The 15,064-nt window shown below is 44.1% G+C and overlaps 1 protein-coding gene across 1 annotated transcript in view; it reads left to right on the plus strand.

Moving 5' to 3' along the window:
* Nucleotides 1-1,197: 1,197 nt before the first annotated feature.
* The window catches only part of LOC311100505 (KH domain-containing, RNA-binding, signal transduction-associated protein 2-like), a gene marked incomplete at its 3' end in the record, with an annotated part of 95,916 nt that continues 82,049 nt past the window's right edge, over nucleotides 1,198-15,064 (plus strand). Inside the window, exon 1 of the mRNA XM_084141427.1 lies at nucleotides 1,198-1,498. Coding sequence (XP_083997553.1) covers nucleotides 1,408-1,498 — 91 coding nt within the window. The 5' untranslated portion in view covers nucleotides 1,198-1,407. The remainder of the gene's footprint in view (nucleotides 1,499-15,064) is intronic.

Below are 15,064 nucleotides of genomic sequence, written 5' to 3' on the forward strand. Positions count from 1 at the left end.
TCAGCTATCCCCATAGGAGAATCCTTTGAAGAACCCTTTTGGTTCCAGGTAGAACCCTGTTGGGTTCCATGTAGAACTAAAAAAGGGTTCTCCAATGGGGACAGCTGAAGAACTCTTTTGGAACCCTTTTTTTCTAAGAGTGTACGGATTGACAAAACAACTTTACCCAAATGTGTGCAGTATTTGGCCAGCATGTCCCGAGTATTTATGATATTTTCACAAATAGAATGGAGATGAAAACAAACACCTCTTCTCACTTTAGTGTTTCACTGCATTGGAACAAAACAAAAGTCACATTACTATTGTGACAATCAACTGTAATGGCTCGTTTATATTGTGTAAATTAATATCAGGAATGCCTTGAGATGTTTGATCTGTACCATTTCATTTATTTCTCTTTCAGACCAATTTGTGTAAAATGGCTCTTGCCTTACAGAAATTCAACCGAATTCCAGATTGACAGTTCTCACCTGCCACAAACGTATTGTCAAAATACTTTATGTCTAGTAAAAGGAATAGAGTAGTGACAATACATGGGCACTAATACATGGTAGCCTAAGATATGGCATTTCATTCATATTAAACAGGTGTATTGGTTGCCTAGCTATCTTCACTCTATCTGTGGGGCGGCAGGTAGCTTAGTGGTTAAGAGCGTTGTGCCAGTAACCGAAAGGTCGCTGGTTCTAATCCCTGAGCCGACTAGGTGAAAAATCTGTCGATGTGCCCTTGAGCAAGGCACTTAACCCTAATTGCTCCTGTAAGTCGCTCTGGATAAGAGCGTCTGCTAAATGACTAAACATGTAAATGTAAATCTGTGTCCCGTGTGGCTCAGTTGGTAGAGTACGGCACTTGCTAACGCCAGGATTGTGGGTTCGATTCCCATGGGCGACCAGTATGAACAAATATGAAAATGTATGAACTCACTACTGTAAGTCGCTCTGGATAAGGTCGTCTGCTAAATTACTAAAATGAATCTGCTTGCTTCCACATGTAAGAGATTTTCAGCACCAAGGACAGCGGCTGAGGGAGGAAAATATTCGCTGTAGCCTACTACAACATCTCATTATGATAACAGTGTTGAGATTTGTTGTTTGCGAATAGTCTGTCTGATATGACCAATCGTGTTTCAGAGGGGCGGGGAGCGCCACGCAGTCTCTCTTGCTAAGGTGGCCGATTCTCCAGGAGGGAGTCGCGATTGAGCGGGATTTGGAGAGATGTGTTTATAGCCCAGAATTCCTTTCAGTTCTCAGTCAAGCATTACGTGTAATTGGAGAGATTCCTTACGGCTTTTCTTGCGGTAGCCTACCTATAAAGATAATTACCAAGTGGAAGCGAGACGCGCATTCCGACGCTCATCACTTTTCTCGTCTCACCTGCACAAGCGGTGAACAGGAGAGATACCTTATCATGGATCAGGAGAAATGCTTACCGGAGCTGATGGCCGAGAAAGATACGCTGGACTCCTCATTTGTTCATGCAATGCGTCTGCTTGCCGAAGGTAACGTGTCATTGTGTTGGCCGGTCTTTATCGCTACAATTATCAATGAGTTGTAGATTATTTTATCGGTTTTGTCTACAAGTCCATTGTGTTCACAGGCATCACACACTGTATGTTGGGAGATGAAGGGGTGGAGACCTTTACTGATTAGCTACTGCGGGTTATTACGCACGAGACTGAAAAGTGCGGATTCACTGGTTCAAATTAATCAGACTAATGTAACCAAAGGTGCGTTAAAATACATTAAACCGAGCTATATAACTTATTTATTCAAAGGTTCCTCGTTGGTGTTGGCAGTGCCACCCAAGAGGAAATACAGGACACTTGAATCATAGCATGTGTTACTGGATTTGTAAGGGAGACCGATAGTCAGAGAAACTTTCCCCAATTAAATTCAGCCTCGAACTCAACTCCATTTTACTAAATAGTAGGCTACAAAAAAAAAAATCTAAAATAATGTGCCTGCTTGTCACTTCGTGTCAGACTATCATCACAGACACTCAGATGAAGATAAGACAGGCAATCGCATGCACACACACACACACACACACACACACACACACACACAAACAATAACCAATATTTAGAGATTTGACTGTTTGAAAAGCAGGTCAGGGTGTTCTTATAACTTTAAAGGGTGTTCCTACACAAAGCAAATATGACCTTGGTGATTCCTTTATAGTGGGGCTTTGCCATCCTACATTCCCATCCATGAGACCTGAAATAGCCTAACTATTGCCCCCAATCATGGAAGCCAAGCTTTTATGGTTCAGTGGTGCTGATGGTTAACTTTGGTATGCAGATAGCTGGTGGGAGAACAAATTATCTGTTTTAAACTAAATGGAATCGAAGAACATTTACAGAAATATATCAGGAGAGCTTCAGGACTGTATTTTACAGAGTGGTTTTGACTTCAGTGAAACCGGGCAAGAGGCCAACAAAAAAACTATTCAGCTTGTTCAGCAATTTAAAGGTGCACTATGCAGAAATCGCTCCACCATTTCCTGGTTTCTAAAATTCTAATAGTTTGCCTGTTCTGTTTAAACAAGCAAGTATAGTGTAGAGAATTATTGTACCAACCAAACCGCTGTGAAATATATTTTCCATAACCAAAAATATTGTATTTTCAGCTGTTTGAAGCTGGAGTACAAAGCCGAAAGAAAAATATGCAAAAACTAAATGGAAGCGTAGAAATAGCACACATAGAACATATCTACCTATTCTTCGACTTGCTTTCAATGAGAATGACAGATCTATAACTCACATTTCTATGTGAATTTGGTCAGGTCGCCCAAAAAAGTACATAATCAGACAAAAAAAGTTGATGCAATTCAGAAGCTGACAGCCAGACCTCTAAGCCGTGTGTCATTACTGGCTTTAAAAAAGGTAATGCCTCAGTTAACCATGGTACAAACGTGCTATTGCCTCCACTGCTACCACTGTACCAGAAAGCTGCCGCTGCTGCTATAACTGCACCACACCATAACCACAGCTGCCAATACGACTGAAATTATACCAATGATATCACTTATTCCTCTTCAGTTAGATGTTTTGCTTACATTTGTGTAATGTATGCATTACGAGTATGTGTAAATCATGTAAATCATTGCACATTTTTTTTAAATGCATGCCTCGTCTGAATAATCTATGGGAATTTTTATATTAGACTAGCTATTACTAATGTCTGAAGGGGAGAAAATAGTCCATATGTGTGTGTAAATAGCTAATTCCCATTAACTGGTAGAAATAATTAGCTAGTGATTGAGATGATATCTCTTCCCAAGTTGTAGTAATTTAAGGAATTCCACAAGGGTTCTAATCAGTAATTTAATTAAATTGGCTATGGACATTTGTCTTAAGGTGCATGTGATAAGAGTATATCTCATCATAATGTTTTTAAAGTTTTACTCAAAGGGATGTAGACATGTAGGGTTATCTGCTGGTGGAGTTGTTGCGTAGAGTACCTTAAAGGGTTGGTTTTGTTGTGCATGTCAGGTAATGGTAGATACTAGTGTCCTACAGATGAGAAAGCTGTTGCTTACCTGCCATGTATGTAGGATGGCTTTTCACCTGGACTGGTTCTGTATCAATGCTCACCAGTATTCTTCAGTATAGTCATAGATCTTGTGTGGTATACTTGTACTGTATCTAACTGTAAGTCGCTCTGGATAATAGCGTCTGCTAAATGACTAAAATGTAAATGTAAATGTAAATGTAATGTAAATGTATCTGTAACGGCCAGAGCCCTTGAGAAAATTAGCACTCACGTTGAGAGAGCCAATGTGCACTGTCAATTTCACATTCTCAGGCAAGAGGTCACCTACCTCTCACTGATGCAGCAAGTGTTTCTATGTTCTTAGCAGAGGACCTGGGGATAGTGTGACGAGTTATAGTGTATTGAGTGCACAGGAGGCTGGTGATGGGGAGGACGGCTCATAATAATGGCTGGAATGGAGTGAATGGAGGGGTATCAAACACATGGAAACTTTGGCTGCATTTATAGTGGTTGGCTGGCCTGGCATTCAACCCTTTGTGCCCCTATAGACGATAACAAACATAGTGAACCTCAATTACTTAAGGTGTAATATATGATAGTAAAAGTAATGATATGAATAACACTGTAGAGGTCAAAAGGGGAGCTTGCTGTGGTTCATGGGATGCTACTGGTGTGCATTTCTATGAATTAATAATACCAATTTAGTATTAATTATTGCATATTACCGTGTCGTTTAACACTATTATACATGTTTACAGTTATATGCATCATGCCAGGAGCTGCCGTTCCCTTTAGTTTGGTGGTCAATGTTTCAAAGAATTGTTGGAAAATGTATCGAGGAATTATTTACATTTTAGCAGACACTCTTATCCATTTACATTTACATCATTTAGAAGACGCTCTTATCCAGAGCGACTTACAAATTGGTGCATTCAACTTATGATAGCCAGTGGGACAACCACTTTCTTTTCCTTTTTTTTAAATGGGGGGGTGGGGGAGGGGGAGGGGGGGTAGAAGGATTACTTTATACTATTCCAGGTATTCCTTAAAGAGGTAGGGTTTCAAGTATCTCCAGAAGGTGGTCAGTGACTCCGCTGTCCTGGCATCGTGGGGGAGCTTGTTCCACCATTGGGGTGCCAGAGAAGCAAATTGCGGGAACTGTGCTTCCGTAGAGGTAGGGGAGCTAGCAGGCCAAAGGTGGATGAACGTAGTGCCCTCGTTTGGGTGTAGGGTCTGATCAGAGCCTGAAGGTAAGGACGTGCCGTTCCCCTCACAGCTCTGTAGGCAAGCACCATGGTCTTGTAGTAGATGCGAGCCTCAACTGGAAGCCAGTGGAGTGTGCGGAGGAGCGGGGTGACATGAGAGAACTTGGGAAGGTCGAACACCAGACGGGCTGCAGCATTCTGGATAAGTTGTAGGGGTTTAATGGCACAGACAGGGAGCCCAGCCAACAGCGAGTTGCAGTAATCCAGACGGGAGATGACAAGTGCCTGGATTAGTACCTGTGCCGTTTTCTGTGTAAGGTAGGGTCGTACTCTGCGAATGTTGTAGAGCATGAACCTGCAGGATCGGGACACCGCTTTGATGTTAGCGGAGAACGACAGGGTGTTGTCCAGGGTCACGCCAAGGTTCTTTGCACTCTGGGAGGAGGACACAATGGAGTTGTCAACCGTGATGGCGAGATCATGGAGCGGGCAGTCCTTCCCCGGGAGGAAGAGCAGCTCCGTCTTGCCGAGGTTCAGCTTGAGGTGGTGATCCGACATCCACACGGATATGTCTACCAGACATGCAGAGATGCGATTCACCACCTGGTTATCAGAAGGGGGAAAGGAGAAAATTAAATGTGTGTCGTCTGCATAGCAATGATAGGAGAGACCATGTGAGGATATGACAGAGCCAAGTGACTTGGTGTATAGAGAGAATAGGAGAGGGCCTAGAACTGAGCCCTGGGGGACACCAGTGGTGAAAGCATGTGGTGCGGAGACAGATTCTCGCCACGCCACCTGGTAGGAGCGACCTGTCAGGTATGACGCAATCCAAGAGTGAGCAGCGCCGGAGATGCCCAACTCGGAGAGGGTGGAGAGGAGGATCTGATGGTTCACAGTATCAAAGGCAGCGGATAGGTCTAGAAGGATAAGAGCAGAGGAGAGAGAGTTAGCTTTAGCAGTGCGGAGAGCCTCAGTGACACAGAGAAGAGCAGTCTCAGTTGAATGACCAGTCTTGAAACCTGACTTGTTTGGATCAAGAAGGTCATTCTGAGAGAGAAAGCAGGAGAATTGGCTAGAGACGGCACGCTCAAGAGTTTTGGAGAGGAAAGAAAGAAGGGATACTGGTCTGTAGTTGTTGACATCGGAGGGATCGAGTGTAGGTTTTTTGAGGAGGGGTGCAACTCTCGCTCTCTTGAAGACGGAAGGGACATGGCCAGCGGTCAAGGATGAGTTGATGAGTGAGGTGAGGTGAGGGAGAAGGTCTCCGGAAATGGTCTGGAGAAGAGAGGAGGGGATAGGGTCAAGCGGGCAGGTTGTTGAGCGGCCGGCCGTCACAAGTCGCAAGATTTCATCTGGAGAGAGAGGGGAGAAAGAAGTCAAAGCATAGGGTGTGAGCAGGACCAGCGTGAGCAGGACCAGCGGTGTCATTTGACTTAATAAATGAGGATCGGATGTCGTCAACCTTCTTTTCAAAATTGTTGACAAAGTCATCCACAGAGAGGGAGGAGGGAGGGGGAGGAGGAGGATTCAGCAGGGATGAGAAGGTGGCAAAGAGCTTCCTAGGGTTAGAGGCAGAGGCTTGAAATTCAGAGTGGTAGAAAGTGGCTTTAGCAGCGGAAACAGAGGAAGAGAATGTAGAGAGGAGGGAGTGAAAAGATGACAGGTCCGCAGGGAGTTTAGTTTTCCTCCATTTCCGCTCGGCTGCCCGGAGCCCTCTTCTGTGAGCTCGTAATGAGTTGTCAAGCCACGGAGCAGGAGGGGAGGACCGAGCCGGCCGGGAGGATAGGAGACATAGAGAGTCAAAAGATGCAGAAAGGGAGGAGAGGAGGGTTGAGGAGGCAGAATCAGGAGATCGGAGGGAGAAGGATTTAGCAGAGGGAAGAGATGATAGGATGGAAGAGGAGAGACTAGAGGGAGAGAGAGCGAAGGTTGCGACGGCACATTACCATCTGATTAGGGGCAGAGTGAGAGAGAAAAGGATACAAAGTAGTGGTCGGAGACTTGGAGGGGAGTTTCAATGAGATTAGTAGAAGAACAGCATCTAGTAAAGATGAGGTCAAGCGTATTGCCTGCCTTGTGAGTAGTAGGGGGGGACGGTGAGAGGATGAGGTCAAAAGAGGAAAGGAGTGGAAAGAAGGAGGCAGAGAGAAATTAGTCAAAGGCAGACATAGGGAGGTTAAAGTCACCCAGAACTGTGAGGGGTGAGCCATCCTCAGGAAAGGAACTTATCAAGGCGTCAAGCTCATTGATGAACTCTCCAAGGGAACCTGGAGGGCGATAAATGACAAGGATGTTAAGCTTGAATGGGCTAGTGACTGTGACAGCATGGAATTTAAATGAGGAGATAGACAGATGGGTCAGGAGAAAAAGAGAGAATGTCCACTTGGGAGAGATGAGGATTCCTGTGCCACCGCCACACTGACCAGATGCTCTCGGGCATAATTACAGGTACTCTTAAGCGTGAAATAACATTGGAAACAACTATCCACAGTTGCTAATATTTACCAGTAGCTACCCGCTAGCTAGCTAGCTAGCTAGTTTTATTGGTCCAGGTAGTGAGTTAGCTAGCCTCTTGCTTCACCGGGCTCAGCCGAATACAATAACCTACAATAACTACCTAGATAAACGACCTACAATACCTACCTACCTACCTACAATCTAAATACATGGTTTAAGCTTTACTCGACACCATATAAGCCAAGCTTACCTCCCGCCAGAGCAACTTACAGTAGTGAGTGCGTACATTTTCATACTCCCCCCCCCCATGGGAATCAAACCCACCACCCTGGCGTTGCAAGCGCCATGCTCTACCAACTGAGCCACACAGGACCGCAAGTTAAAGTACATAGGCCTTCATAGTAACTACCATACAGGAAATGAGTCAGGATCATTGTGAAATATGTCATTACAAACACTTTGATCTTTCATCTGACTCATGACATCAAGGCTGACGAGGTTTGATTATATTAACATGTTGTAACGGCAGAGAGAAATAGAGAACTGCACCTTCAGAGAAAACAGAGAACGGTCTGAAAGTGATGGATATTGATGCTAATTTTGGATGTGCATTTCTCAGGATTAGGAATATTAACCAAAGATCATTGGCATCCTGTCATTTGAGTGTTAGTAATCTGCATTTCTGCGTGACTATTATATTGTTGCAGGGAAAATGAAGGCGCAGCTTACCAGTAGCCAGTAATTATTGTACAACATTTGTATCAATTGAGGTATTAGCTGAATAATGCACTGTAATATTATCACCAGTCAATTGAAAGTGATAGCCAAGGAAATCATTGTAAGAAATAGTCAACAAACACCTCTAATGTTAAAGAGCACACATCATCTTTACATTAAAAAACAAAGAGGCATTATGGGTTTTCAACATAGACTCATATCCTTGTCACGACTTTAGTATGCTAACGTTTCAAGTCATAGTCTACCAATGTGTGAGCTGTATGTGCAGTAAACACTGTAGTATGAGAGGTTGTATTGTGCAACCTTGTTCATTTCCTCTGATCTGTAGCTAACTGCTTCAGTAAGAATACTGTAACTGGAGAAAGTTGTTGGTGCTCCATTTGGTCGACTGTGCATTATGGATTCAACGGGCGACTAGGAGTTATGATAGTCTGTTAAATATTCTGTATTTTGTTTAATTTAGTCTATATCTGCAGTGAAGATTAATCACTATGCTCCAGTGATACGATCCAGCAATTTTGTAATGCAGCATATTTTAGCAAACCATGCAGAATAATGATCATGTTTTGGGCCAAATTCACTTTCAGGTCCATAATTGTATAGAATGAGTCAGTGGTAAATTACAATCACTCAAATGTATGGAGTAGAAGGTACATGCTTTTCTTTAGGAATGTAGTGGAGTAAAAGTAAAAGTTGTCAAAAATATAAATATTAAAGTAAAGAAGAGATACCCCAAAAAACGACGTAGGTAGTACTTACTTAAGTGCTTTACACCACTGCTATAGGCTAGATGAAAATGTCACGTCCCTCCCGTTGCTCCCCTCTACTGAGCCACCGGTCTGAGCGCACCACCTCGGCAACACCAGAATGGAAACCCAACGCACCCTAATCACCTCCAGCGCACCTGCACCTCATCATCTCATCACCACCCCTATTTAGCCCTGGAATGTTCTGGATGATGTTGTGTGTGATTGTTTAGCTTCGTGTCGTTTACTCTATGTTTGTTATTTCTCTTGCTCATTGTTTAAGTAAACCTTGACCTTGTTAATTCCTGCGTCCTGCCTCTTTGTATACTCAGTACTCGTCACAGAAAATGAGATGAATAAGAATCCTCAGTAGTTAATTCACATTTGCACAACCACAAGTGGAATCACAACACCTGCCTCTCTAAAAGCAACAAAAAAAACAACACCCCAGACATACCCAGCCATCACTGTCGTCTTAAGATGTCTTGAGATGTCTTAAGACATACACTACCGGTCAAAAGTTTTAGAACACCTATTCATTCAAGGGTTTTTCTTTATTTTTACTATTTTCTACATTGTAGAATAATAGTGAAGACATCAAAACTATGAAATAACACATATGAAATCATGTAGTAACCAATAAAGTGTTAAACACATTTATATTTGAGATTCCTCAAATAGCCACCCTTTGCCTTTATGACAGCTTTGCACACTCTTGGCATTCTCTCAACTAGCTTCACCTGGAATGCTTTTCCAACAGTCTTGAAGGAGTTCCCACATATGCTGAACACTTGTTGGCTGCTTTTCCTTCACTCTGCAGTCCGACTCATTCCAAACCATCTCAATTTGGTTGAGGTCGGGGGATTGTGGAGGCCAGGTCATCTGATGCAGCACTCCATCACTCTACTTCTTAGTCAAATTGCCCTTACACAGCCTGGAGGTGTATTGGGTCATTGTCCTGTTGAAAAACAAATTATAGTCCCACTAAGCCCAAACCAGATGGGATGGCGTATCGCTGCAGAATGCTGTGGTAGCCATGCTGGTTAAGTGTGCCTTGAATTCTAAATAAATCACAGACAGTGTCACCAGCAAAGCACCCCCACACCATAACACCTCCTCCTCCATGCTTTACGGTGGGAACTACACATGCGGAGATCATCCGTTCACCCACACCGCGTCTCACAAAGACACGGCGGTTGGAACCAAAAATCTCCAATTTGGACACATTCCACCGGGCTAATGTCCACTGCTCATGTTTCTTGGCCCAAGCAAGTCTCTTCTTCTTATTGGTGTCCTTTAGTAGTGGTTTCTTTGCAGCAATTCCACCATGAAGGCCTGATTCACACAGTCTCCTCTGAACAGTTGATGTTGAGATGTGTCTGTTACTAGAACTCTGTGAAGCATTTATTTGGGCTGCTATTTCTGAGGCTTGTAACTCTAATGAATTTATCCTCTGCAGCAGAGGTAACTCTGGGTCTTCCATTCCTGTGGCGGTCCTCATGAGAGCTAGTTTCATCATAGCGCTTGATGGCTTTTGCGACTGCACTTGAAGAAACGTTCAAAGTTCTTGAAATGTTCCGTATTGACTGACCTTCATGTCTTAAAGTAATGATGGACTATTGTTTCTCTTTGCTTATTTGATCTGTTCTTGCCATAAGATGTACTTGGTATTTTACCAAATAGTTATATATTCTCTATGTATGTATGTATGTATGTATGTATGTATGTATGTTAGAATGTATTACAAATCAAAACATATAGCCCAACGTTTGTAGAATAACTAAAGTTACATGAATGGTCCTCTGTAGCTCAGCTGGTAGAGCACGGCGCTTGTAACGCCAAGGTAGTGGGTTCGATCCCCGCGACCACCCATACACAAAAAAAATGTATGCACGCATGACTGTAAGTCGCTTTGGATAAAAGCGTCTGCTAAATGGCATATTATTATTATTATAAATCGTTTGGAGAAAATATCCTTTATATTTTATTCAGCTTTGTTCAATTGTATTCTTCACACTATAAAATAATATAAAATAATGCCATGGATTTCTAACCAAATCTTTTCTGCTAAATGAACTAGTGTAGCCGACAGCCATATGGCATAGCCAGATCAGGGCCTAACATAAGGACAACTCAGAGTATGCTATTCTGTTCTTCTGAAATAGACTACATTTTCTTCATATCATGTTTCTTAAGACCGGTCCAAAATAAATAATGGATTTATTGTGATGGTGTAGGCAATATTGTGATGGTGTAGCTCAGTTGGTAGAGCATGGCGCTTACAACTCCAGGGTTGTGGGTTCGATTCCCACGTGGGGCCAGTATGAAAAATGTATGCACTCACTAACTGTAAGTAACTCTGGATAAGAGTGTCTGCTAAAATGTAAATTACATGGATTTATTAGACTTTTTTAAATGTAGATGTTCCAAAGTCCTGCATCAGTGGCTTGTAGGTTATGCGTAGAAGCCAGGAGATGCTAAATGTTTTTATGTTAATTAACGGTAAATTACCGTGAGACCGACAGTTATTTGCTTGACAGTCACCGGCTGACGAAATCTCATGACCACCACAGCCCTACTCATCACACAGGTGTGGTTCATCGAACCACCTCCGCTACACTTCCTTACCTGAAAATATAGTATAGTAGATATTGGAACTTGTCCACTGAAGCATGGCTCATGTTGCACATAGTGTTGCACCTATTGACGTGTATAGCCTACTGTTGAGAGGAAAGTTTTTTTTGTTCAGAGCTAAATATCATATGTTTTTCTGTAGTTTTTTCCTCTGCTACATAACAATGGTTGTATCAGATATTCATCAGGCCAGGAAGACCGCTCTTAGGATGTGTTCCTGCGTTGTTAAATAAATTATACAGCCGTAATGATAGAAGCTGTACACTGAAATCACACAGGAAAATCTGATCAACTGTCACACCCTGGCTCTGGGACTCATTATGTTGAGCCAGGGTGTGTTCATTTCTATGTGTGTATTTCTATGTTGGAAATTCTGTTGTGTTTAATTCTATGTTTGCCTGAGTGACTCCCAATCAGAGGCAACGAGTGTCAGCTGTTGGCTGGTTGTCTCTGATTGGGAGCCATATTTAACTGTATGTTTTCCCTTTGTGGTGGTGGGTTTTTGTTCCGTGTTCGGTCATTGATACCGTGGACGTCACGAGTCGTGTTTTGTTTTGTATTTTGACGCTTTAACTAATTAAAGTCATGTTTGTTCATCACGCTGCGCCTTGGTCTACTCCTTACCTCGACCTTGACAGAAAAACCCACCATGCAACGACCAAGCAGCGTGTCCAGGGGCAGTTCTTGGGCTGGACATGGGAGGAAGCGCCGGGAGAAGAGACGGTGGAGGCGCGCCGTAGAAAGGAGCTACGGCGTGATCAGGGTCGTCGTCGGACGGTCGTGAGGCAACCCCAGAAAATTTTTAGGGGGGGGCACACGGCATGGACGACGGGGCTGACAGAGGAGAAAAGGGGGCGAATCCAGAAGGCCACCAGGCCAGGGGTTCACCGCCCTGTACGTCCTGTGCGGATGCCTCACACAGAGTTTGTGAGGGTAGGCATTCAGCCAGGACGGGTGGTGGCCGCTCTTCACTCCAGGCCTCCTATCCATCTCCACAGCCCGGTTCGGCCTGTCCCTGCTCCACGCACCAAGCCTACGGTGTGCGTCGACAGCCCAGCCCGGCCTGTCCCTGCTCCACGCACCAAGCCTACGGTGAGCGTCGAATGCCCAGCCCGGCCTGTCCCTGCTCCACGCACCAAGCCTACGGTGTGCGTCGACAGCCCAGCCCGGCCTGTCCCTGCTTCACGCACTAAACCTACGGTGCGCGTCGCCAGCCCGGTCCGGCCTGTTCCTGCCACTCGCACCAAACCTACGGTGCGCGTCGCCAGCCCGGTCTGGCCTGTTCCTGCCACTCGCACTAAGCCAGGGGTGCGAGAAGTCAGCCTGGTAAGGCCCGTCCCTCTTCCACGCACCAAGCCAGGGGTGCGAGTCGTCAGCCTGGTAAGGCCCGTCCCTCTTCCACGCACCAAGCCAGGGGTGCGAGTCGTCAGCCTGGTAAGGCCCGTTCCTCCTCCACGCACAAAGCCAGGGGTGCGCATCGTCAGCCTGGTAAGGCCCGTCCCTCCTCCACGCACCAAGCCAGGGGTGCGAGTCGTCAGCCTGGTAAGGCCCGTTCCTCCTCCACGCACCAAGCCAGGGGTGCGAGTCGACAGCCTGGTAAGGATCGCTCCTGTTAAGTCCAGTCCGGCTCCAGCCGGCGGGGCCAGACTGGACCAGGGGCACTATGGGGGGTGTATTGGAGGGTGGTGGTCAAGGCCGGAGCCAGAACCGCCGCCGAGGAGGTATGCCCGCCCAGCCCTCCCCTGTTTTGTTTAGTTGAGGCGCGGTCGCAGTCCGCGCCTTTAGGGGGGGGGTACTGTCACACCCTGGCTCTGGGACTCATTATGTTGAGCCAGGGTGTGTTCATTCTATGTGTGTATTTCTATGTTGGTTATTCTGTTGTGTTTAATTCTATGTTTGCCTGAGTGACTCCCAGTCAGAGGCAACGAGTGTCAGCTGTTGGCTGGTTGTCTCTGATTGGGAGCCATATTTAAACTGTATGTTTTTCCCTTTGGGTTTGTGGGTTTTTGTTCCGTGTTCGGTCATTGATACCGTGGACGTCACGAGTCGTGTTTTGTTTTGTATTTTGACGCTTTAACTAATTAAAGTCATGTTTGTTCATCACGCTGCGCCTTGGTCTACTCCTTACCTCGACCTTGACATCAACGATGATGACAAACTCCCTGGATGTCCTTCCTACAGAAAGTAAAACACATTATGATCGATTCACTGTCTCTTTTGTTATAAAATACATGTACTGTTTGATATGAATGAATGGGAGGTAAATGAGACAATACTACCTCTACCGCTCCAATTGTTCAGAAAAGTGGTGTTTAGACCAAGATCCCCAAGCCAAAGGGTTCTTTGGCTGTCCCCATAGGAGAACCCTTTTTGTTTCCACGTAGAACCCTTTTGGGTTCCATGTAGAACGCTCTGTGGAAATGGTCCTACATGGGACCTAAAAGGGTTCTATCTGGAACCCTTTTAGGTTCTAGATAGCATCTTTTTCCGAAGTGTGTAGAACATTTTAACGTCGATATGTGAAGTTGCTGAAGTCAATTCACAGCAACTGAAAAGCTTTAGTAAGTGGATTAACAATATTGTTTGCTGAAAGCAGTGACTGAGTTTGCAGATTGCACAATTAAGATAATTATGAATTTTGAGAGATTTTTCATCCTCTGGTAAGCTACTGAACGGGAGAAAACAATGGACAGGGCCACATTTAAATGTTTCCAAGAGGAAAAATATGAGGAGCATATGCATAACCATGGTAGCAATTGAAAGGGAACAATTAGAAGATTATGGGGAAATTCTCAGAACAAAGGTGAGGACACAACAGTTCACCTGAAACAAGACCGAATTCAAACATTACACTGTTGATCTTATGTGCATTTTACCTTTACTGTACTTTCCGCAGCCATTTGTTGATTACGAAATCTGGAAATGTGGGGTAGATACAACATAAGACAAAACAATTACAAGGGCTTGAGCGAGTGGTCTAACTGATGTTTCTAAGTGGCCACCCACCTCTCCAAAGTGTGCACACTGCACAGCTCCTAAGTCATGTCAATACACTTGACTCAGTGAAAGGGCGTTCAACTATTAAGTGCTTTTTGGAGCGCTCTTGGCTTGTCCTTTGGAGGAACTGAAGCAAACTAATTTATAAAATACGATATTACAGTGATAGGCTTTCACAAGCCACTCCGGGTAAACATATTTTAATTTTGGTGCACATAGAAAGAATGTCATGAGTGAATTCAGTTGCGTCTTCCATGGCTAGTTTTCTTCTCTATATGGTAAACATAAGCTCATTCTGCTCAGAACAACCCTGTGTATGATGCCATGTCATCATTGTAACTGTGCACCAAACAAAGCTATAATAAACATTGATACTGTAAATTACATTAGTTTTATAATATGGAAATGTGAATTGCACATTTGGGCTAAGCGGGTGTGTACTTTGAATGTGAGTTTAAAGGAATATAGTACTTGGGGTAAGCAAATTGGCTTGTTCCAGTAGTGACCCAGTAGAGTTGTAGTGACATGTTTTGGGGATTTAGAGATATCTATTATTTTGAAAGCTAGAAAGTAAGCGAAAGTATTCAAAATATTGTATAAATTAATAAAAACATAATTATTTTCACTAGTATAAAGTCTGTCCCTAAGTTTTATGTCATTGGTGTTACCATCTTGAAAATCAGTCATTACAAAGATACAAGAACCGTGAAGATTTCCTCCAGTGGCAAACTGTTATCGGGGAGGGGTCTTTATTGAATAAAATTATTAGCTAATCATACCCTTTTAATAT

Source organism: Coregonus lavaretus, assembly GCF_964263955.1.
Source record: "Coregonus lavaretus genome assembly, chromosome: 25".
In the NCBI taxonomy this organism is placed as follows: Eukaryota; Metazoa; Chordata; class Actinopteri; order Salmoniformes; family Salmonidae; genus Coregonus; species Coregonus lavaretus.